This window comes from Elgaria multicarinata, chromosome 11 (genome assembly GCF_023053635.1).
Source record: "Elgaria multicarinata webbii isolate HBS135686 ecotype San Diego chromosome 11, rElgMul1.1.pri, whole genome shotgun sequence".
Classification (NCBI taxonomy): Eukaryota; Metazoa; Chordata; class Lepidosauria; order Squamata; family Anguidae; genus Elgaria; species Elgaria multicarinata.
The window spans coordinates 19,760,991-19,786,222 of NC_086181.1; the positions used below are offsets into that span (position 1 = coordinate 19,760,991).

General features: G+C 43.1%; 1 protein-coding gene across 1 annotated transcript in view; it reads left to right on the forward strand.

Annotated features, from left to right (window-relative positions):
* Positions 1-25,232, forward strand: part of LOC134406688 (semaphorin-6A-like) — a 34,540-nt gene that overhangs the window by 9,188 nt on the left and 120 nt on the right. The window contains exons 5-14 of the mRNA XM_063138203.1: positions 1,666-1,767; positions 3,774-3,864; positions 6,269-6,388; positions 8,512-8,600; positions 10,910-11,127; positions 12,045-12,176; positions 15,480-15,635; positions 18,525-18,683; positions 22,318-22,461; positions 22,578-22,652. Of these exons, the coding sequence (XP_062994273.1) occupies positions 1,666-1,767; positions 3,774-3,864; positions 6,269-6,388; positions 8,512-8,600; positions 10,910-11,127; positions 12,045-12,176; positions 15,480-15,635; positions 18,525-18,683; positions 22,318-22,461; positions 22,578-22,652 (1,286 nt within the window). The remainder of the gene's footprint in view (positions 1-1,665; positions 1,768-3,773; positions 3,865-6,268; positions 6,389-8,511; positions 8,601-10,909; positions 11,128-12,044; positions 12,177-15,479; positions 15,636-18,524; positions 18,684-22,317; positions 22,462-22,577; positions 22,653-25,232) is intronic.

Genomic DNA, 25,232 nt, shown 5'->3' on the forward strand with positions numbered 1-25,232 from the left:
GATGGACCAAAGCTGTTCCAATGGCAGCTGATTCCAAATGCAGGCTTTTAAGCCCAAAGCCTGTTGGACCCCACCCAGAGTTCAGCTGCAGTAATCAAAGCTCTCCTTTCAAAGCCCTACTCCTGAGGAGACCTTCTCTGCAGGCGAGTACTCTGTCGCACATGAGGCTTACTCTCCTGTCTCTTGAGGCAACGTCAGCCTCTGCATCTCCTGGCAGAGTTGGTCCTGCAACTACCTCCCCTGAGGGCTCAGGCTCCTGCGGGTCTGATGGTGGTCTTTGGTCTGGGGCTTCTGCTTCTGGGGCAACCTGGGCTTCTGTGACCTCTAGCTCCTCCTCTGAGGAGGACTCCTCAAGTAGAGGCATGACATTCTGGAGGCGTCAGAAAGTGTGTTTTCCCCTCCTCTGCTCCAATTGGGGTCTTATTTATTATTTATATTTATTTATAAATTGCATTTATATACCGCCCCATCGCCGAAGCTCTCTGGGCGGTTTACAAAAGTTAAAAATAATTAACATTAAAAACAAATATACAAAAATTTAAAACCACCAACAGCATAAAAACAACAATATCCATTTAAAACAACTATTCTGGGGTCAGTTTAAAAATAAATAAATCTCAGCTTATGCTGTTAACCGCCTGGGAGAAGATACCTTGTGTTAAGAGGGCCTCTTAAAGGCCCTCTTAACACAAGGTACCTTGCATTAAGTGTCATTTGTATCCATGTCACACCTGGTGAAATTCCCTCTTCATCATAACAGTTAAAGCTGCAGGAGCTATACTAGAGTGACCAGATTTAAAAGAGGGCAGGGCACCTGTAGCTTTAACTGCTGTGATGAAGAGGAAGTTTCCCCAGATTCCCCATATATATAAATGACACCTGCTGAAATTGCCTTTTCAATACAACTGTTAAAGATACAGGAGCCCTGTCCTCCTTTTCATATGGTCACCCTACTTTAAGGAGCAGTGGGGGGTGGGACAGTACACTTTCCAGAGCCTCCAGAAACTATACATATCCCCTGACCATGCCAATGCAAGCCGCCATTAGTGGGGCTGGGGAAATTGGGCACTTTCCAGAGGGTCCAAAGAGTTTCCATTTCCCTCCGCTGTGTTAATTTTCCCTCCACCATTAAAGCAGCGGGTCAGCCCAGGCCAGTGCTGAGTACTCATGAATGCTCTGTGTCGGCTCACTGGGCCCAGTTCATATCTGACAGTGACAGGGTTAGCACTCTTGAGGCGAGCACTCTCTAGCCTGGTTCAGACAACAAGCTAAACCATGCTGCCTTAACCACAAAATAGTTAAGGGCAGCATGGTTTAGCGTGTTGTCTGAATGGGGCCCCTGAGTTCGCTCACCCCTGTCAATGACCCATTCTCAGTAACAGGCTACCATTGATGCTGCAATCCTGCACAAACTTGCTTAGGGTCTCAATGGACTCAGTAGGACTTACTTCTGAATATGTTGTAGCGCGTGTAATCTAACAGATGAAGTATACAGAATATCACAATCTCAGTTCCTAACAGTCAGTATGCCTTAATAAAACAGATAGAAAGAAGCGTGTCTCATTGCTATGCTTTATTGCAGCCAGTTTCTTTATAGAGTATAAATGAGAACATGAGTGATGCATTTGCTAAAATTGTATTTCTCTTACTGGTTTTCTTTTCTAGACGGAGTGTCAAAACTTTATTAAGGTTATTCTAAAGAGAAAGAATGACAAATTATTTATTTGTGGGACAAATGCTTTCAATCCTTTATGCAGGCATTATAAGGTAAGTGTGGGCTTTTTTCTTTTCTTTTTTTTAAGAATGCACATGTATTCTTGATTGCACATGTTCATGAGATCCTAGAAGCACTGATTTCTGCCAACAAAATCTCATTCATATAATCAGAAATTGATCAGCACTATATCTTACATCAGTTCCTGTAGAGAAAGCAGTAGAAGACTGATATAAGATAGGGGTGTGCACAGACCCCCCCGCTCCGCCCCGCGGGCCGATCCGAAAATTTTGGATCGGCCTGCTCCGCTCCACTTCGCCCATATTCCGCTCCTCTTCGCCGCGGAGCTCCAGCTCTGAATCAGAGCTCCGCAGTGGAAGGGAGTGGCGCCAGGTAAGCCCCCCTCCCTCCTCTCCCTTACCTGCAGAGACCAAGGGGGAGGGGGGCCTTACCTGCTTCCGTCCACGGTCCCTCGGCATCTTCAATTGAGCCCGTGGCTCAACCAGGAAGACTGGGCCGCAAGTGCAGTTGATTTTGAAGTTCTCCTAAACCATGTTTGAAAAATAACTTTGAGGGCTTGTTAAAACCCTCAAATTATTATCCAGATTGGATTGAAATTACCAACTACACATGCAGAATGCTGTGGAGCTTAGGGTGACTATATGAAAAGGAGGACAGGGCTCCTGTATCTTTAACAGTTGCATAGAAAAGAGAAATTCCTTCTTCATCACAACAGTTAAAGCTGCAGGAGCTATACTAGAGTGACCAGATTTAAAAGAAGGCAAGGCACCAGCAGCTTTAACTATTGTGATGAAGAGGAAATTTCACAAGGTTCCTCATAAATACAAATGACACCTGCTGAAATTCCCTTTTCAGTACAACTGTTAAAGATACAGGAGCCCTGTCCTCTTTTTCATATGGTCACCCTAGTGGAGTTAAATTTGCTCAAGTACATTAGATAGAGGGAAAATAAGCAGCTGAAGGCATGGGCCTCTCCTTTGCTGAGGACCGGTGTGGGGGAATACTCCCCATCTCTACCCTTGGATTTCACTCCTGCCAACTTCTGTCCCCCGTCCCATACGAATTTTTTTCAGAAAGAAATGGCCAAGGCCTCTTGACAATGTTAAGAATATCTTATGTGATTTCAGGGTAATTTAAAGAGGAGCTTTGGAGACTTCACGTATCTTTAGTGGCAGCCATTTATCCTCCAAAATGTCTTCTGCACTGCCTTCCCAATGAGATTTGTGGGTGTTAGCATGCCTCGTTTCTTTCATCAACCCCCTCAACTTGATTTGTGGCCCTTAGCCCCTCTCTGTTCCTTCATAAAGATAGATAGATAGGTAGGTAGGTAGGTAGGTATCTATCTTATCCCCTCACTTTTCTCCCAACAAACCAATGAGCAGAGTGGAGCAGCGCAAGGCAAAGACTCTTAAATGTAGGGAGGTTCAAAATAGCATGGTTTGGGAAAAATATGTTTTAAAACTCACTGCAATAAATATGAAAGGATAATCTCAAAGAGTTTTCCAATGCGAAAAGTTGGAATTTTCTGAGGAAACAGCAGATTTGGGGTTTCTTTTCTTTCATAGTATCATAATGTAAGGCATATAAATAGCTTTCTTTATTACTTCCTCAGACCTTTCATTCCCCATGACATATGACCCAATGTTGGTTTTCCTCAACTGTTGCCATGTTGTCAGAGAGCCTGTACAATCATGGCTGAACTGCAATGGCCCTCCCTGTTTCCAACCCTGTTCAGGGGCGGCAAAACAGAATGAGCTATTTTGTCTATTTTACAGAGATGAGGGGAAAATACCATAAACAGTTTGGGGGGTGCCACTTATGTTACCTTGAAAAACATAGCTTTGTAGTCCTTCTGTCTTTCAAATGCTGTCTTTCAGGGTGTAATGCCAGCTGTCAATCAACATCTCCCCCCCCCCCCCCGACCCGGAAGGAAATAGCAGCCACACCTTGTGGACTTTGTTGTCTGCTCCAAGCAGTGTCAATGGTCATATTAGAGGCAATTGGTTCTCTGCTAAGAGTCTAACATTGTGGTTTACAGATGGATACCCTGGCGCCTCAGGGAGACATCTCCAGTGGAAAAGGGAGGTGCCCTTATGATCCAAAGGATTCCAATGTTGCCTTGTTTGCAGGTAAGGAGGAAGAGGGGGAAGTGTTTCTGCTTTTTTTTTTTTAAAAAAAAGAAATGCTTACTCTAATATGGTTATCATCACATTCAGATAATGATACAGCACAAAAACTGTGGCTGTTCTGAAATTATCACTTGAGCAGCTGAAGAGGATGGGATGGTTGTAGGGTGACCATATGAAAAGGAGGACAGGGCTCCTGTATCTTTAACAGTTGCATAAAAAATAGAATTTCAGCAGGTGTCATTTTTATGAATGTCACACCTGGTATAATTCCCTCTTCATCACAACAGTTAAAGCTGCAGGAGCTATACTGTGACCAGATTTAAAAGAGGGCAGGGCACCTGCAGCTTTAACTGTTGTGATGAAGATGAAATTTCACCAGGTTCTCCATATATACAAATGACACCTGCTGAAATTCCCTTTTCTATGCAACTATTAAGATACAGGATGCTTCTCTCTGCCCCCCCCCCCCACCCCCGGTCTCCTCAAGAGAGCAAGACCAATAGTGAATGCTCTCCAGGGAGATCCATCCAGTTCCATCACTGGTTGCTTTTCCCAAGGCAATAAATAATCACCTATACCAACAAGCACATCATGTTTTGCTTCTTAGGAATGGACAAATTCTCAATTCCAGTTTCCTAAACATAGACTGCCTCTGCATTAAGGGTAGGGTGACCATATGAAAAGGAGGATAGGGCTCCTGTATCTTTAACAGTAATGTAGGAAAGGGAATTTCAGCAGGTGTCAATTGAAGTGGGTGAAATTCCCTCTTCATCACAACAGTTAAAGCTACACTAGCTATAGTAGAGTGGCCAGATACAAAAGAGGGCAGGGCTTCTGCAGCTTTAACTGTTGTGATGAAGAGGGAATTTCACCCTCTTCAATTGACACCTGCTGAAATTCCCTTTTCTACATTACAGTTAAAGATAAAGGGAAAACATGTTCTTTACCCTGGGCTGTTCTGCTTTCTGGTTCTTTGGCATGATTGATATGGGCTGCATTACACAGGAGGAGAGTGGTGACAAGCAGAACAAACTGCTGTTTCCTGGGGCTCTTTTAAATAACAGACATGTTTGAATTGAGTCACACTAGGCAGGGCTCCTGCAGCTTTAACTGTTGTGATGAAGAGGGAATTTCACCAGGTGCTGCCTGCATACAAATGACACCTGCTGAAATTCCCTTTTCAATACAACAGTTAAAGATACAGGAGCCCTGTCATCCTTTCCACATGGTCACCCCAGTATAAATGAAATGGAACTTTGAAGAAAAATAGTTTTCCAGATACTACAATACCAGAAAATTTTGCTTTTGGTGAAAATCCTCTACTCTTTCCAGAACTTGTCTGTACAAAAATGTTGCCTAGGTTTTTTTCAGTCACGTTTTACAGAGGGAATCCCCCCCCCCTATTTTTGTAATTAAACTGTTCTTTCTACTTCAAAGCTCCACCAATTGGCCTGAAAATTCCTGAGTATGTAAAATGAGCACATCTTTCTGGTACCTGAATATTCCAGAAATGTCGGTCAAAACATTTCATTTTTATAAAAGTTAGAATGACTCCCCCACTCCAATAATTTAACATGGAGGAATGCTGATAAGCCTTAACAAAGGTGTGACAGCCGTGACAGCTATAATTAGGGGAAATAATTATAGAAAATGCATTATATTAGGGAAACTAATAAAAGATGCATATATTATACATGCACAAAAAAGCATACACATTTTCACACCAAAAAAAATCAAGCTGACACACCATATGATTAAATTGATGTAAGGGCATAGCTAGACAGGGCGATATCCCAGAGATCATCCCGGGATCATCCCTGTGTATCCAAATGAAACACAGGACATCCCGGGAACAGGGAAGGATGATCCCTTCCTTTCCCCAGGATATCGCCCTATAGTTCCAGCCTGTTTTTTCCACAGTCTCGGGATGATCCTGAAAGTGCGGAAAGAGTGGGCGCGTGTCGCGGTTTGTCCTGGATCCTTGTGAGTAACCACCAGAGCCAGGCACGGGGGAGCTCTGTGCCCATCGGGGTGGGTTAAGGGGGGATTTTTTTTTTTTAAAAAAACACCTTTTCTGCACGAACGCTTGTGTGCTCCTTTCCCTTTAAGAAAAAAATGGCAGGCGCAACGTCCTCTTCCTCCGAGGACTTCACACGCCTTGTGTAGACAGAGGGGGAGGTCTTGCAATTACCATATCGTGAGATCCTCATCCCTCCTCTCAGTCACAATATTTTGTGTAGCAAATTTGAAAACGTGAAATATCATTTTCTGTGATCTTTACATGGTAGACAGAATGTTCATTCCAAGCATGTTGTTTGTTTGTTTATGACAGCCTATCTCACTGATGGATGAGGAAAATTAATTGTATTTTCCTCTCTCTTTTTCCACTCCCCCTCACCTCAAGATGACAATCTGTATTCTGCCACAGTGTCAGACTTCCAAAAAACAGATTCTCTCATATACCGGAGCCTTGGAGACAGTCCACGGCTACGGACATTCAAACAAAATTCAAAGTGGTTGAAAGGTGGGTAAAAAAAAGGAGAATTGATTTTGATTTGTGTCTTGAATTCCTTAAAAACTTTGTTGTGTTATTTTACTTACATTTACTGTTCTACTTTTCAGTCCAGTCCTCTCTCACCTTCTTTTGCAAGTAAAAGATGTGTAAAGCACACAACATCCAGATTCATTTCAGTGATGCCATTATTGTGAAGAAAGGGCCCCTTTCTACACCTTGGATTTTTCCCAGAGTCATCCCTGGATCGTCTCTGTGCAGCCAAATGACACACGGGGGATCCCGGGAGCAGGCAGGGATGACCCCCTCCATTTTCCTGGATAACTGCTTCTGCAGTTATCCCAATTTTACCCATGATGCCGGGTCAATCCCAAGGACCACGGGCAGTTTGGGGGCCCGTCCTGGCTTCTTTCCTCCTCCCTGTGAGTAGTGGGGGTCAGCAAAAAGAGAATTTATTTATTTATTTATTTATTTATTTATTTATTTATTTATTTATTATTTAAAGCATTTTTATAGTGCTGCCTCATCATTTCTGGCATCGTGGCGCTCCAGAAGGAGCCAGTCTGGGGGGAATCCAGGTGCAGGGGCAAGGTCAGCATTTTTTTTTTAAAAAAAGTACTTACTTTTTTGCTGGAGTGCAACTGCTCTAGACTTCTGCTGTTTTGGTGTTTGTTTGTTTGTTTAAAAAATGGCACCTGCGATATCCCTGTTTGTTTCCAGGATATCACACTGGTGTTTGTATGCTAGGGGATGATCCTGGGAGCAGGTAGGTCAGGGATTGTCCCCCCTCCCTCCCTGAAGGCCCTTAGGTGTAGAAAGGGCCAGTTATTCCTAGGATGGAGAGGACCATATTGTATCTGCCTTCCATATAATACCTGTTAAAGATGAAGAGGCTGTCAGAAAACTGATGTGGCAATCCTAATTCAGCTCAGCAGAATATACAGGCATTTGATTCCAGACTTTTAGGAGTGAAGCACTCCAATCTCTGGGCCTGGCTGGACACATCTGTCAATGTCTTCCCCCCCCCCTGCATTTTTTGTTTTGTTTTTAATCTCGAGTTCTTTCCATTCAAACTTAACGAGTTTTGTGAATTTTAGTAAATTCTTATTTTTTTTAAAAAAAGACCCAGAAACATGAAATTCTTGTCCATAGCGTTTAAAATATATTTTGATGCATTTTTGAGCTGAGATCTGCTTTGCAACATTCAGAGATGTTTTTACTGTTTTAACTCTGTATTTTAATCTTATATCAACTTTGCTGTGTGGTTTTATCCTGGTTGCGCTTTTTATACTGTATTTCATAATTGTGTTTTAACCTGTTGGGTGTTTTACTGTGGTTTTAATTTTTGTGAACCGCCCAGAGAGCTTCGGCTATTGGGCGGTATAAAAATGTAATAAATAATAATAATAATAATAATAAAGAGATCAGATTATTATCTTCTGATCTGCACAGTCATCCATGAGGTGGGGATTTCAGACAAGAATTACAGACACTGTTTATGGATTTAAAAGAAAGAGAATCTCCTAATTCCATAATAACAGTGTCTCAAAAAGGAAGAAAAAAGCCCCCCCCCCCAAAAAAACAGAACACCCTCGGACCATATTAACTGTAGTTTGACATTTGATCATGTCACTAACAATTTGCAAAGGAGCATAAGGAGATAATGGCATTTAATTCAGCATGTCTCAGGATGTCAAGAAAAAAACTGCTGCTCTCCTACAAAAGATCCAAGAGCATTAGAAATGTTATGATATGAAGTGAATTGAAGGAGCATACCAGAAGTTTGTCCAATACTTTACCAGGTATGACCACACTTAAAGGCCACCACCCATGTGAACACTGCTGCTACTGCAGATATACTTCAAGAAATCACAGAATTTAAAAACCCCTCTGATCAGCAGACATATTTTTGAGACATTTTACCACCTGTAATCTATGCTATCCAGTGTTCATGTCCTAATATTTATGTTGGAAAAACATGATATGGACCAGAAATGGTATAATATGCCCATTCCTAGGATGAACAGAAATTGATTCCAAATTTAGGTAATGCTCTATTATACTCAACATTGTTGTCCAAATAATTTTTTTTATATTTATACATTCATGATCAAAACATTTGGGCTTGCTTGCAGAGCCTTCTTTTATCCATGCAGTGGATTATCAAAGCTATATCTACTTCTTCTTTGAAGAAGAATCAGTAGAGTACGCTGGTTTGGATAAGGTAAGGAAATAAAACTCTTTATAGGTGAATGAAAGTTAAGAATAACCTTGGAATGTGAGCAATAAACATCAGTGGTATGGTAATTATGTGAGCGGATGGGTGGATTGTAACATTATATTTCCTTAAAAGAAAATGTTCTGTCATGTGATGGCACCATGGGCTCATCTACACCAAGTATGTAGTATGAAAGCGGTATATAAAAGACAGGAAACACACTACTGCTTTATAGCAATATTGAAGTGGACTGCAGGATATACAGTCATGTGAAAAAGAAAGGACACCCTCTTGGAATTGTATGATTTTACATATCAGGACATAAAAACAATCATCTGTTCCTTAGCAGGTCTAAAAATTAGGTGATGAACAATGACACATGACATATTACACTGTGTCATGATTTATTTAACAGAAATAAAGCCAATATGGAGAAGTCATGTATGAAAAAGTAAGTACACCCTTACTGCTTCCATAGGAATTAAGATGCTAAGTAGCAGACAGGTGCTGCTAATCAAATGCCTGTGATTAATTGATTATCAGCAAGTATGACCACCTCTATAAAAGTCGATGTTTTTTTCAGTTTGCTGGTCTGGAGCATTCAGGTGTGTGTTAACACAATGCCAAGGAGGAAAGACATCAGCAACGATTTTAAAGAAGCAATTGCTGCTTCCCATCAATCTGGGAAGGGTTATAAGGCCATTTCCAAACAATTTAAAGTCCATCATTCTACAGGGAGAAAGATGATTCAAAAGTGGAAAACATTCAAGACTGTTGCCAATCTTCCCAGGAGAGGACAACCCAGCAAAATCACCCCAAGGTCAGACCATGCAATACTCAGAGAAATTGCAAAAAAACCAGGAGTTACATCTCAGACTCTATAGGTGTCAGTGAGCATATTAAATGTTAAAGTTCATGACAGTACAATTAGAAAAAGACTGAACAAGTATGGTTTGTTTGGAAGGGTTGCCAAGAGAAAGCCTCTTCTCTCTAAAAAGAACATGGCAGCATGGCTTAGGTTTGCAAAGTTGCATCTGAACAAACAACAAGACTTCTGGAACAATGCCCTTTGGACAAACAAGACCAAAGTGGAGAAGTTTGGCCATAATGCACAGCGCCACATTTGGTGAAAACCAAACACAGCATATCTGCACAAACACCTCATACCAACTGTCAAGCACGGTGGTGGAGGGATGATAATTTGGGCTTGTTTTGCAGCCACAAGACCTGGGAACCTTGCAGTCATTGAGTCGACCATGAACTCCTCTGTATACCAAAGTATTCTAGAGTCAAATGTGAGGCCATCTGTCCGACAGCTAAAGCTTGGCCAAAATTGGGTCATGCAACAGGACAATGATCCCAAGCACACCAGCAAATCTACATCAGAACGGCTGAAAAAGAAAAGAATCAAGGTGTTGCAATGGCCCACGACTGTACACTACTGCTTTATAGTGGCACTGAAGTGCACTGACAACTGTTGAGGCCCATGACACATCTACACCAAGCAGGATATAACACTCTGAAAGTGGTATGAAAGTAGTATATACAAGGTAGGAGCCACACCAAGCTAGATATAGCAATATGAAAGCGGTATATGGCATGTGCCAATAGGCCCCAACAGTTGTCAGTGCACTTCAATGCCACTACAAAGCCGTAGTGTGGCTCCTGCCTTTTATATACCACTTTCATACTGCTTTCATAGTGGAATATCCTGCTTGGTGTAGGTGAGCCCTTGTGAAATTCTTTTTTCTTCTTCTTCCTCATTAAGACTAAAAACATATTGCCAAGTGATTTAATTTAGACCTCCCAATCATCATTAAACATCTGACCTTCAAGCTGGGAAGAGCTCTATTGAATAGGGTGACCATAGGAAAAGGAGGACAAGGATCTTGTATCTTTAACAGTTTTATAGAAAAGGGAATTTCAGCAGGTGTCATTTGTATGATTCAGTGTCTGGTGAAATTCCCTCTTCACCGCAACAGTAAAAGCTGCAAGATCCCTGCCCTCTTTTGTATCCAGTCACTCTAGCTAAAGAGGGCAGAGCTCTTTACTATTTCCACCATATTCCCTTCATAATTTGAAGGCTTAAGCCATGGCTTGCTTGGTTTGTTCCTAAATCCAGCGCTATTTATGTAGAATGGATGGAAAGATCGGTTTTGTTTCCTATCACAGTCTCTGTCATTTTTAATCTCAAGTTCTTTCCATCCCAAATATGAAGACATTTGTGGATTTGGGCAAATGTTGATCTAAAAACAAACTGCAATGAAATTCTCACCCATCTACTAACATCCCACCCCTTGCCTCCCTCTCTGTAGGTAATGTTACCTAGAGTAGCTCGTGTTTGTAAGAATGACATGGGTGGAAACGCAGTATACCTAGAAAATGAATGGACATCCTTCTTGAAGGCTCGACTGATCTGTTCTGTCCCTGGTGATTCACCCTTCCACTTTAACATGTTGCGGAGTGTTTCAGATGTTGTAAAGCTTCATGGTCAGGATGTGGTCATAGCAGTCTTCAACACCCCTAAAAACAGGTAACATTTGGCGAAGCTCTTCCTCTCGTAGGTTACAAATTTGATACAGGTTGGCTTTTTTTTTTTGCTTCCTATATGATGATATTTCAATAAATAGAAGAAAAACATAATCAATTGTTCTTAATCTGGAACGAATGGATGTAGCACTATTATATACTAAATAATGAGCGAAAGCATAATCATGAAATGTTATTCTTCTTTAAATTACAATAACTTGTATAAGGATGTAGTTTTGGCATGCAGGACTTCCTTCCCTTGCACCCAATGGAGGCTGGTGGCTCTGACTTTGGTGGGGCTGTGAATCCATTTTGCTTTTCAGTCAGAACCAACCAGAACTCTAAAGGAGCTGTTCAGGATGCTGAACCCTATACCCAAAATATACACAAAATTTACACAAAATCATGGTCATAAGTATCACAATTTGTGCAAAATTGCAGGTGGAAAATAGTCTAATTATACCATTTATGCCTGCAATTTTGGGCAGATTGCACTATTTCTGGTCACAACTTTGCACAAATTGCAATTTCTGTAAATAGTTATACTCATGATTTGGCACAAATCATGGCTCACACTTTTTAAAAAAACCAACTGAGAAGTTTCTGAAATGCACACTGAGGCCAGATCTACACCAAGCAGATATGGCACCTTGAAAACTGTCTCTGGAGTGTGTCCTGGGCCCCAACAGTTGTCACTACTGTTAAAACCATTTTAAAGCAGTAGTGTAGATCCTGCCTGAGCCTGTGAAGCCAAAAGTGAAGTGGAGAACAAAATGGATGGCCATCCCTATCCCAATACCCAATGGCCAAAATGTCCTGAAAGCAAAGGCATGTGCCAGGAAAACCTCTGAGTAGCATGTTTCCATAGGTGTAGGCATTACTTCATGATGAGTTACTATTTCTGGAAATGTCATATTCCAGTATCCCTGGATCGGCTGTCTGCGCTTTTAGTATTCAAGACATTGAAAAGGTGTTTGCTGGGAGATTCAAAGAACAGAAATCTCCGACTTCAATCTGGACACCAGTTCCTGATGCCATGGTGCCCAAACCCAGGTATTTCGATCAATGAAGTATGCTGCAATACAAGGAATGTGATCACTTTTATTTCAATAGATCTTTAGTATGGAGTGTAAATGTGAGAATTAAGTAATACGGAAAGGCAGATGCAGTTGAGGAGAAAGTGTAGCTCTTACGAAACACCCACCCCCCAATGTCACTTGGAAATAATACGTCATCATGTAGCATCATTACAACATTGATTTGGGAAGAGTAATGGTCTGCCATTAGCAAATACTCATGTTCAGGGCCGGGCCAAGACATTTTACTGCCTGAAATGGTGAACAAGATGGCGTCCTTTACATTCCATGTATGAAAGCCAGCTGGCCTGCCAGATGAATCTATCTTCAACACTTACAATGGTAGAGAATCCTCCACTGCACAGAGCAGGCTGCATGGCATATAGGTTTTTCTTCCAACACTAGCTGCTACCTCCCAAGATTTGCCGCCTGAGGCAATTGCCTCACTCTGCCTGATGATAGGGCCAGCCCAACTCCTGTTCCACCTGCATTCCATTCCTCCCTAGAACATTGCTGATTTCACACACACATACACACACACACACACACACACACACACACACACACAGCCATTTTTTCCACTGTGAAAGCTGCAGAAGCATTTCAACTAAGTCCTAGATCACTCCCTTTACAAATGCTTTACTCAAACAAGATCAAAAATTTACGTTAGGTGATCAACAAATCTAGTCCATTATTTCCTAGAGAACATAATCTGAGAATTAGTATGGGAGAGTCAGAAACAGAGGGGGAGTTTTCACGGAGATGTGAAGACCCAGGGTGGGGGGGGAAGGGAGGAATGTGGAAATTGGGGGGGTTACCAAGGGACTTTTTATTTTTATTTTATTTTTACTTGGAAGAAATGTACTCCCCACCCTCCTGCATCCATTTGTCTGAAAATTAGCAGATTGAAGTGCATCACAAATTTTGTCCAATACAAAATCTCTTTCTCAGGATACTAGAACCCATGAAGCTGGCTGGTGGGAGATTCAGGACAGATCAAAGAAACACTTCACACAAACAATGGAATTTGCTAACACAAATTCTAGTAATGACCAGTAATTTGGATGGCTTTAAAAGGGGGGTTAGACAAATTTCTGTAGAAGTAAAAACTATCAATGGTTACTACTCCTGATGGCTATATGCCATCTCATAGGCAGTATGACTATGTACACCAGTTGCTGGGGAACATGGGCTGGAGGGTGCTGTTGCACTTCTGTCCTGCTTGTGGGTTTCCTGTAGAAGGGACGTTAGCCACTGTGTGAATCAAATGCTGGACTAGATGGACCCTTGGTCTGATCCAGCATGATTGTTCTTATGGTAATTTCAAACGTATTTTCAGTGATAATAAATAGGAGATTAATTCAGTTTCCCATAATAGGTAACTTTGATTTAAACAAGCTATGACAAAAGTGCCAAGCCAGTGCCCCCCCCCTCAAAAAAAAGAGGAGGGGCAGCAGGAGTATGCATGCTGAAAGCTCAAAGAGAGACTAATAACCCATGGTTGGTTAGGATGAGATCATTGCAATGCAACTGGTCCAAAAATAGCCTTCACTTTTTAGCCACATATAGAGTTCAGGTTCCTCTAGAAGGCCTCCAGCACATTCTCACCTACTAGGGATGTGCTCCGCTTCTAATCGGACCAGCGAATTAGAAGCGGAGCGGGGGGGCTTCGCCTGCTCTTAAGGCAGAGGCGAAGAGGATTGGGGGGGCAGCGGAGCGTGGCGAAGAGGATCGAGGTGAAGGCAGATCCTTCGCCTCGATCCGGAGCTCTGCCGGAAAGGTAAGTGGGGTTTACCGGGCCCTGCTGCTGTCGCAGTTGCCCATGCGGCGACAGCGGCAGGGACTGGTAACACCCCCCCCACCCTCCTCTCCCTTACCTGCCTCCGTCCGCGGTTCGTCGGCGTCTTCAATTGAGCCCGCGGTTCAACCAGGAAGTCTGGGCTGCGGCCTCAATTGAAGATGCCGACGGACCGCGGACGGAGGCAGGTAAGGCCCCCCTCTCCCTTGGTCCCTTACCGGGCTCTGCCACTGTCGCCGCGTGGGCGGCGACGGCGGCAGGGCCTGGTAATGCCCCCCGCCCTCCTCTCCCTTACCTGCTTCCGTCCGCGGTCTGTCGGCGTCTTCAATTGAGCCCACGGTTCAACCAGGACTTCCTGGTTGAACTGTGGGCTCAATTGAAGACGCCGACGGACCGCGGACGGAGTCAGGTAAGGCCCCCCTCTCCCTTGGTCCCTTACCGGGCTCTGCCGCCGTTGCCGCACGGGCGGCGATGGCAGCAGGGCCCGGTAAACCTCCCGCCCTCCTCTCCCGGCCTTACCTGGCACCACTCCCCTCCACTGCGGAGCTCTGATTCGGAGCCGGAGCTCCGCGGCGAAGAGGAGCGGAGTATGGGAGGAGAGGCGCGGAGCGGGCCGATCCGAAATTTTCAGTTCGGCCCGTGGGGCGGAGCGGGGGGTCCGTGCACACCCCTATCACCTACCAGTGTGGGGGGCGGGAACCTCATCCAGCCTGAGGGCCAAATTTAATTTTGGAGAAGATCTCAAGGGTTTCATTTCAGTGGTGGGTGGAACTGAATGTCAAGGGGGAAACGATACAAACAAATACTAATATATTGAAGCTTAAAACACTTACTGCCAGTAATGAAGCCTCATAAGAGACTTCTCAACCTTCCAGAATGGGGAGAGGTGATGAACAAAAATCTCAGAAGGTACCAAACCATCAATGGCTCAACTAGGACTCCAAGAAGGACAGATTTGGTCCCTCCTGAAGTTCCTGAAGCCTGTGCTAGGGTCAGTCTATACATTGTCTTTGCCCCAGGGTGGCTCTGAATCCATGGTGCATCGGTTATATGATGCAGCCACCAATTCAGAGCCACCCTGGGGCAAAGAGCCAAAGATCTGCAGATGAAAACTTGGGGAATTACTCCAACTTTTCCTGCCCGAAAGAAATCAGCATGGCTCTTCTGCTGTCCAACCTGCTCCATGGCCAATCTGGGGTGGGTGGGTCCCGGTGGATGGTGACTGGCTATTGGTCACCGGAAGCCAGAAAGAGGGTCAAGGGTGCCTTCAGTACCAAGATGATCATGTAAAAACCCCATGTTCCTTCTTTGGCATGGGGATAAGCAAGCACAATCCCACAGGTTGGAAACTGTGAGGTTTAAGGGCAGTGCCACGCCAATGCACTGCCCTACTAGTTGTTTTTAGAAAGGTCATGTAACGTAATTACACATACAAAAGGGTCATAAACAATCACATCGTCTTCTGTGCTGTGTTTTATTTAGACTGGGTTCTTGTGCTGGCTCGGAATTGCTTAAACACTACAAATCATCCCATGATTTTCCAGATGACAGTCTAGAGTTTATGAAAAAGCATTCCCTCATGGATGGATCAGTGGGCGCGGTCTCCCTCCAACCATTGTTTCTGCAGACAAGAATTTCGTAACTAACTTTCTTTCAGTTTTCTTTCATGTGTTCTTTCCTTCCTGATTTGTTTGGACTTCTGTATCAACATGTTTGCTATGGCTGATACAAATCTAGCTATGGATTTAAATAAATGGGACATTATTGCAGGGGAAGCAAATTCTAGGATTTTTAAAAAGCTTTATTGCAAAAGTGGACAAAGTATAAACCATTGCCTCATCTACACCAGCAGGATAGTGCACTATGAAAGTGGTACAAAAGTAGTATATAAAAGGCAGGTGCCACATTACTGCTTTATAGCAGTATTGAAGTGTGCTGACAACTGTTGGGGGCCCATTGACACATACCATATCCAGTTTTCATACTGCTATATCCTGCTTGGTGTGGCTCCTGCCTTTTATATACCACTTTCATTCCACTTGCAATATCCTGCTTAGTGTAGATGGGGCCCATGATTGAATAGATTAGATGCCATAGGTTGGCAAGGTTTTCTGGCACCCAGCAATGTAATAGTAGCAATGAAAACAAAGGTCCCCTGCTCCCTCCATACTACATTAAGGAGCAATCCTGTGCCTCTTAGACACTGTATGAGGAACCATAAGATACTGGGGATCCCCCCTCCCAAGGTTGGAGGCAGCACTCTGGCCTCAAGGGGGGAGATAGAGATCCACCCCCTCCATTTTGCAGCCACTGCAGAAAGAAGCACACTTAATTTCCTTTGTTCTCTTGAATTTCACAATAATAATATGTGGTTGCCCACAAACACAGTTTGTGGAATCTAACAAAAAGTTTAACTGGTATTTATTGAAACATTCAAAGTGTTACATCTTCTACCTTTACAACAGTTCCTTAAATACAATGTTCTTGGTGTAAATTCCAGGGTGGCCACTGTAACATCTTTGTTATGGTCCAGCAACAACTTGACCCTTGAGGTGTGCCAATGAGTGCGCATGACTCATGGCTAGGGATGTTGTGGGGGTCCAAGAAGGGGGAAGAGTCTGGTAAACTGCCCCCTGCTTGGCCTCCCAATCTCCAGTCTTATGCAATCTTGCATAAATGGCTCCTTTACAGCTGCCATTTGCTTAACTAAGGTTTTAGGAAAAAACCACCAAGCCGCCATTTTTACATTAAATGGTGGCTTGGCAAGGGATTGCATGGCCGAGTCAAACTTTCTGGTACCCACGTATCACCCAGTGGTTTCATCTATTCTTATTAATGGCAATGTAGAGTTGCACATGGTAGAAGGCAGATAGGTAGATAGATGCCAACTTGGCTTGCCCGGCTACAACATCTGCCATGTTGGGACCCATGCAGCCTCACCAGGGGGGGAACTACACTACTGCTTTAAAGTGCTTTGAAAACGTTTTGAAACCTGTATATGGAGTGTGTCCTGGGCCCCAACAGTTGTCAAAACTGTTATAAAGCACTTTAAAGCAGTAGTGTAGATCCTGCCCTTGAAGTGTAGCAAACGGTAAATCAAGGAGTTGCCATGATTCCCTGTGTAGAACTTGTAGCACTTTCCACCTTTAGGGCATACTATTAGACAATGATCAGCCAGGGGAAGGCCATTCAAGGGGACAAACACAGCAGCAATTTCAGAGACGCAAGGAATGTTATAGCATCCAGAATGAGCCTTACTGTTCATCATTCTGCTGTTGTGATGGAAGTACAGAGATGTTCCATTGGTGTATGTCCAGCAGCAAGTGCGGCGGAAGCATGCATAGCAAGCACGATGAACCTTGTGCCATTGCTAAGACAAACTAACAGCTAGAGACTTCCTTTCTAAGGGATAGCTAAACTTTGACTGGCTTACTTTTAACTGTAGGTATTTCTTAATCACTTCATGATGTGTTTAAAGGCTGTATCTTTTTGGTATATCATTGTATTTTGGCCTGCTTCTGTGCTTATAAAGGTGTACAGAGACTTTTTGTGTTCATATTTCATTTTGCTCCATTTTGCACTTAAGTATGTTTGTTTAATTATACTTGACTTTTTTAAATAGATCTTTATAATATATTGTTATAGAAGATAGCTCGATTTTTCTTCTTTTTTTAAAGCGCTATCTTGGAGCAATGCCCATTTATGGCAGCCATTGCATGTAAAATCAGATCTCTGCAGTTTCAGGAGTCCAGTTTTTATGGAAAATGCTGGCTCACAGTTAGCTTGCAGGGAGAAGTAGGCAGCTGTAGAACCTTTGTGGACCGTGTAGAGTGAGCACACAGTCCGCGAGTGTCCCATGGCTTAGCAAGCTGGGTCCACGGTTCTGGGCAGGCAGCCTGCCCACCGGATTCCCAAACCAAACCAGACACCTGTGACATCCCTGGACATGATCTGAAAGATAAATGCATCCCAATCCATGTATTAGTCCAGGAAGCACAGGTTTAACCTGGACAGAAAAATATTCACCATTCCAGTTCAAAATACTTTGCATTGTATCCAGACAAAGTCATGACTCCATTCTCATCGATTTCAATGAGATTTAGTATGTGCAGTTGAATTCATCTGAATCCAACCTTTTGTGTGGTTGTTTTTTGCCAGTTGAAGTGGAAAATTGTGTTTATGTAAGTATAGATGCATTGGCTATCAATGGCTGCTAGCCCTGATAGTTGTGTGCTATCTCCAGTATCCGAGACAGTAAGCCTGTGTGCACCAGCTGCTGAGGAACATGGGTGGGAGGGTGCTGTTGCACCGTGCCCTGCTTTGTTGGTCCCTAGCCAACAGTTGGTTGGCCACTGTGTGAATAGAGTCCTGGACTAGAAGGACCCTTGGTCTGATCCAGCATGACTCTTCTTAAGTTCTTATGAACTTCTAAAATTAAGGAACACTTACATATAAGTGGAAGAATTGATAAAACAAATGACAGGATAATCCACTGAGTAATATTGTACTGTAATATTGTCATTCCAGAGACCGGATACTCAAAATCGCTGTAGATAATAAAGCTGGACCGAAAGGGGATCAAACTGTTGTTTTCCTTGGATCACAGAAAGGATGGCTTTTGAAGATATTGGTCTGGCAAGGAAGCCCTGTTTTCCTGGAGGAGATGAATATCTACAATTATAAAAAGTGTGTATCATTGGTTCTGACTCTTTTTCTTTTTTAAAATCAAAATGCAATATTAATTCTTATTTCTCAAGCATAGTTCTGTGCCGGGGGAGGGGAGAAGGGGGGGAATGGGAGCTATTTAATGAGTTTGTTTTAAATTTAATTCTAAAAGTGTATTTTTAATGGATTTTAATTTCATCATGAAAAGATTACTATTTTACAATCAACCCAATCCCAACACATGATTACATACCCCAAATCACCACATCAAGGGACTCCTGGTAAGTATGAATAAGATTGTGACCTAAATTAGACACAGCTAGGCCCCATTGCAATCACTCATTTGCTCATGACTAAACCACTTGGGTGGAATCTAACCCTCAGTATTTGTGCACCTTCCCTCTCACCCCTCCAAAACAAAAACTTTACTCTTAATTCATTGCACCTCCAATTGCAGCTAAGCAGCAGTGAACGTCCAGAAAATCCTGAAGAATATGGGTTCAACTTAGAAAGATGTAATGAAATGTTACCTCTTTAGAAGGGAATGTCATGCCACAAACTCAGTCCTTAATGCTAACATTAAATATTGTTTATAGTAGTGAAGTGTTTGTGAGCAGAGAAAGAACTGAGGAAATAAAGACTGAGACACCAGAGCTTGGGATAAACTAGGGCCTCTTTATTTAACATGGGACAGACAACCCTCTCTGGATCTGTATGTGAAAGTGCGGGAATCTGTTAACCTTTCTACAGGCTACTAGCCTGTCTTAGAGATGATGATTATTATATTTATTTATTATTTTTATTTATATCTGGCCTTTTCCCCAATACTGGGCCTCAAGCCGACTTTACAAAATTAAAACACATACAATTAAAACACATAAATAGAAATATTCAAAAGCTAAAAATATAATTAAATGTAGTTCAATATTAAAACTTTTTAAAAATTTAAAATACAGCTATTTTAGATTCCCAGGTCTGCCCAACTCGTTGCATGATGAGATGAGTCAAGTTTATGGATTTCCGCACAGTCAAGCCCTCAACAGTCAAGTATTGTCACTCTCTTTGCAAGGGGAAAGTGAGGGCTTGGTGGCCATGATGTGAGCATCTGGTGGACCGGGTGGTCCATTGCCACCCGATCCCTTACTGATCCACCTTTTTGCAAAGAATGGGGGCTCATTGTCCACAAATTCCCATTCGGCACAATTGGCAACCATAAATGGGGATTTACGAACAACAGTGAGCCCCAATTCTGCACAAACTGGTAACTTGTCAATGGATCATGCAGCCACACAGTGCTAGTAAGGCACTCACAGTGAACAAGGTCAGGTGGCCAGCAAGAATCTGGCGAGCAACACACAGGGCAGGCAAAAGTTAAATTTGCTCATCCCTAGCAAAAATTGCCCGCCACTGATCTAAGCCATCACCCCCTGCCAGGCAAGTGAGTGAGGAGTAGAGAACCAGGCTGACTCCCTTTCCTTGCTTGTCATGGGTCATCCAAGCTGCTGTCATAAATGTAGCCCATTCCTTACTCAGCTCATAGCAGCAGTGAGATTGACTGGATGATGGATGGATGAGACTAAGGAAATCCTCTTCCCCAATATGTCATTTAGTCTCCACTACACAAGATTCCCACTCATCTAAATCAGGTGAGGCTGTGCAAATCTGGGATCAGTGCATAAACTCAGTAAAGGACTGTATGAAGGTCAATAAACTGAACCTGAATCCTGTCAAGACAGAAGCCCTGTGGGTGAGTGGTTCCTTGGTCTGGGAGATAGGCTTATCACCTTTTCTGGATGGAGTTGCACTGCCTCCAAAAGACCAGTTCTGCAGTTTGGGGGTACTCCTAGAGCCATCACTGTCACTGGAGGCCCGAGAGGGTATGGCGTCTCAGTGTGCCTTTTACCAGCTTCAGATGGTGCACTAGCTACAGCCTCTCATAGACAGAGGTAGCGTGACCACATTGGTACAGGCACTACTAACCTCAAGGAACATTGGATTACTGCAATATGCTGCATGTTGGGCTGCCCTTAAGCCTTCTCCGGAAGCTGGAGTTAGTGCAGAATGCAGCAGCTCGGCTGTTATTAAGTACTGCCCCTTTCCAGCATGCTACTCCTTTGCTGCCTATTCTCTACCAGGTGAGAAATAATAATAATAATAATAATAATAATAATAATAATAATAATAATAATAATAATTCTAACCCGCCTCTCCGTTCTGATCGAGGCGGAGAACAACAGCAAGTATAAAATACATAAAATATTAATCAAAACACAGTATACATTGTTAAAACTTCCTAAAAACGTACTAAAACATACTCATCCTAAAAGCATCCTAAAAGTCTTTGGCACTAGATTTAAGGCTTTGGTACAAAGCCCTAAATGAGAGAGTGCCTTCTCCCTTACCAACTGAGGTCAGTAGAAGACATGCTCCTGGTGGTTCCACATGGACATATGGCCCGAATGGAGTCTACCTGGAGAAGCACCTTCAGTATGGTGGCTTCCTTCTTATGGAACTCCCTGCCTCTGGAGGTCAGGCAAGTCACCAACAGTGTGTTGTTTTCAGGGCCTCCTCAAAACAGCTCTTTTCCAGTAAGCCTTCCTTCGTTTACCACCCTTGGTTTTATTGGCACTCTGGCCATGGCTAGACCAGGCCTATATCCCAGGATTGTCCCAGGATCGTCCCTGTGCATCAAATGACACACAGGGGATCCCTCCATTTGCCTGGGATAATCCTTAGGTCTAGCTAAGGCCTCTGTTTTCAAAAAATAATTTTAATATCATGTTTCATTTGTTTTATCTTTTGTTCTTTTTATCAATTGTTGTTCACCACTCCAGTATTTATCTAAATGTAGAATGGTAAACAAATATTGTAAATAAATAAGCCAGGAGTAGAGCTCTGCGGCATGTTGACGTATTACTCTGCTAATAATTTGTATGATAGGTTGCTGTGAGTGAAAAGAGTGAGGTCTGTTCCCTCTTACAAATGGCCTGCAGCTCATTTACCACTGGGTGTCCAGACAGGAATAGAGAGGGAAAGCATTTTTGAGACTCACTGCCTTCCCATCTCTTGGTCAGGTTCCAGCAAGCCTCATGCAGAGGCAACAGGACCCTGAAAACCACTGTTGCTAGACAGCTGCACCACTGACATTACCATCACACCCTGTTTGCAGGCTTCCATGAGGCATCTGGTTGACCGCTATAGGAAATATGAGGTTGGATTAAATAGGCCTTTGGTATGATCAAGGAAAACTCTCCTTATCTTAGCCCAGGCGGTCGGCTTACATCAGAGGTGGGCAATTGTGGTTCCACATGGACTTATGGTCTGACTGAGACCACCTGGAGAAGAGCCTTCAGTGTGGTGGCTCCCTTCCAATGGAACTCCCTGCCTCTGGAGGCCAGGCAGGCACCAACATATTTCAGCCTACAACTTGCCTCATCCCCCACCATTGGCTATGTTGATCAGAGTTGTGGCTGGGCTACAAGTTGCTCAACCCTGGTTTAAATGACGACATAACTCAAAGCTGGCTAAAATAATAGAAAAGTTACATGGCTGCTTTTCTGAGCTGAACATGTCTACTCTCCTGATTTTATCTTGACTTGAAAATGAATTTTATCTAAGTATCCAAGAATTATGGAGTTGTTGTTTTTCAAACCAGGTGCACCCTTGACGTTGGAATAACTGAGCAAAATATTGTGGACCTGAAGGTGGATAAGCCAAGCGAAACCCTTTACGTAGCATTTCGAAATTGTGTAAGAAGGGTTCCCCTGGGAAGTTGTGAGCGTCATGGACCATGCAAAAAGTAGGGTTTTTTGGCCTCATTTCTCTCATTGTTAACTCCTTTTCCAGAATCATCATTAATATTAAGTGTACTAGTAAAGAATTCTAGAGTGATCCTTGTTTCTCTCCTTTATTAAGGGCCTGTATAGCATCTAGAGACCCATATTGTGGATGGGCAAATGAGGCATGCATACACCTCTCACCTGGAACTACGTAAGTCTTAATTGGTTTGGGGGGATTTTGTGAGTTTTATTAATAGTGTTGCTTAAATAGGCTTTTGGGTAGAGCTGTGGTGAAAACCCACAAGCAATAATAATCTTTATGATCAATAAAGGTAATAAAGTCAGGATTAGAGGCCTGGAGGTTTTCTGTTAGGAGGAGGGATCTCTGAGAGGCGAAGTTTCATTTCTCTCTGCTTAAGTTTCATTTCTTCAAGACTGAAAAAGTATTTTTTTTCAGTTTGGGGGTGGGGAAAGGGAATAAAAGGAGAGAGTCATCCAAAGAGAAAGAGCCAGAGAAAGCTCAGAGCATGAGGAAGCAGCAGCGAGGAAAAGCCAAAATGCAGCTGGGTTAAGAACTTGCTTGCCTTTGTACCACTAAGGTCTATTCACTAAATACTTTTATTATAATTTGCTTGTTTTAAAATATTACTAAACTGATTTTATCTGTACGTCATCCTGAGATCCCAGTGATGTAGAGCAGGATACAAATGTTTTAATAAATAAATGAACTGCTGTGTTAAACAAGTGCCAATCACCCCACATCTACAGCCTTAACTCCATGTTACGCGGTAAAAAGAAGGAAGGCTGAACACTGAAGGAGGCAGCAATCCAAAAGGAGTTGCTCAGCGAGTTCAGCATCCCTGTCATACCCAACAGCCAAAGCTCTCTGGGAGGTTCACAACAGTTAAAAGTATAAAATGCAACAACATGATAAAACATTCTAAAACTTCCAGTTTTTAGCTCTGCTGTTTTAAACCTGCTATTGCATTTTAAATCTCTGCCCTGTTGCTACCGTATTTCTTCAATTCTAAGACACACTTTTTTCCCTAAAGTAACAGCTCTAAAAATTGGGTGCGCCTTAGATTCGATGGCACCTTAGAATCGAAGAAATACGGTAATTACATTTGTCGAGTCTGCAGCGGGACAGGCGGGGAAAGAGGGTAGGGGGTGAAGAGCGAGCGAGAGAGAAGGGAGTGGAGAGAGAAGCGGGGGGGAGAGGGGCAACGTCTCGGAGCATCTCAAACGTTGCCGCTGGGAGGGACCCCAGCTCCGGCAGGCCAGCAAGCTTCCAAAGAGCTCGGCCTCGCCTCTGTTAAGGAGATGGGAAGTGGAAGAATCACCTGAGCAGCGCTGGTTGGGCTTGCCCGCCCACACCCTCCCGTCCGTGTGAATGGTGCAGACCAGCTTTTGAATGCATGTGTGGCTGTCCGTTCCCAGGCAGGGGACGATTGGTTCCTGCTTCCCATTCATGTAACCTGCCTCTATACGTGTGGGTGCGCGCGCGCGTGTCTGTGTCTCGCTCGCTCCCTGTTCCTCTCCCCCTCTGCTGCGTGTATATACCGTAAAATTGCTTTGCTGGCTGATTGGAGAAATTTATTTTTTCTTTGAATCAAAGCTTTTTTTCCCTGTTGGTGGCACTGAAATTAGTGTGCGCCTTAGATTCGATGGCGTCTTACAATCGAAGAAATACGGTAGGTTTTACTCTGGTTGCACTTTTATACTGCAGTTTTAAGCCATATATTGCATTTTATGCTGTATTTGTGATTTTGATTTTTTGAACCGTGCAGAGAGCTTTGGCTATTGGGCAATATAGAAATGTAATAAACAAACAAAACAAAAAATTAAATTACAGTATAAAACCAGAGTCGAAACCAGCAGCAACGTAAAGATTTAAAATGCAGTGCCAGATTTAAAACAATTTTAAAATGTCGAACTTAAAATGCCTGGAAGAATAATTTATTTGCATTTTCCCACAACTGATCCACATCATTGTCAGCAACAGTAGAGGAACTAACAACATGGTAACATCATAACCCTGGCAGGGTAATTAAGACTAAATACGATGGGGTTTGGTTTCCAAAAATACCTTTGAATGCCCACTCAAGTACATTCCATAAGAACATAAGTGGAGCCATGCTGGATGGATCAGACCAAGGGTCCATCTAGTCCAGTGTTCTGTTAACACAGTGGCCAACCTGGTGTTGAACAGCAAGCCACAAGCAGGACATGAGTGCAATAGCACCCTCCCACCCATGATCCCCAGCACTGCTGTACCTAGCTTACTATCTGTGCTACTTGAGAAAGCAAGTAACCACCAGGATTAGGAGCCATTGATAGCCTTATCATCCAGGAATATACCTAATCCCTTTTTAAAGCCATCCAAACATCTAGTAGTGAATTCCAGAGTTTAACTATGTGCTGTGTAAAGAAGTACATCGTTTTATCTGTTCTGAATCTCCCACTAATCAGCTGCATGGGATGTCCCGGTATGCTAGTATTTTGAGAGAGGGCAAAAAATGTCTCCCTATCCACATTCTCCATGCTATGCACAACCTTATTTTGCATCCAAGTACTTTGCAATTTTCATGCACAAAGAAGAAGAAGAAAGCTCACAACCTGATACGGACTTAAGTCCCTCAGAGCTTTGAGGTAGGACTTGGAGAACCTTGATGTATGCGGGTTTTGCTGATGTTCACGTCCCTTGTTTTGCTTTAAGGTAGTGATTTGATCAGAATTACCTTGACAATACTAAATACCCCCATATTTGCATTGTGCAAGGGTTAGAAGGATA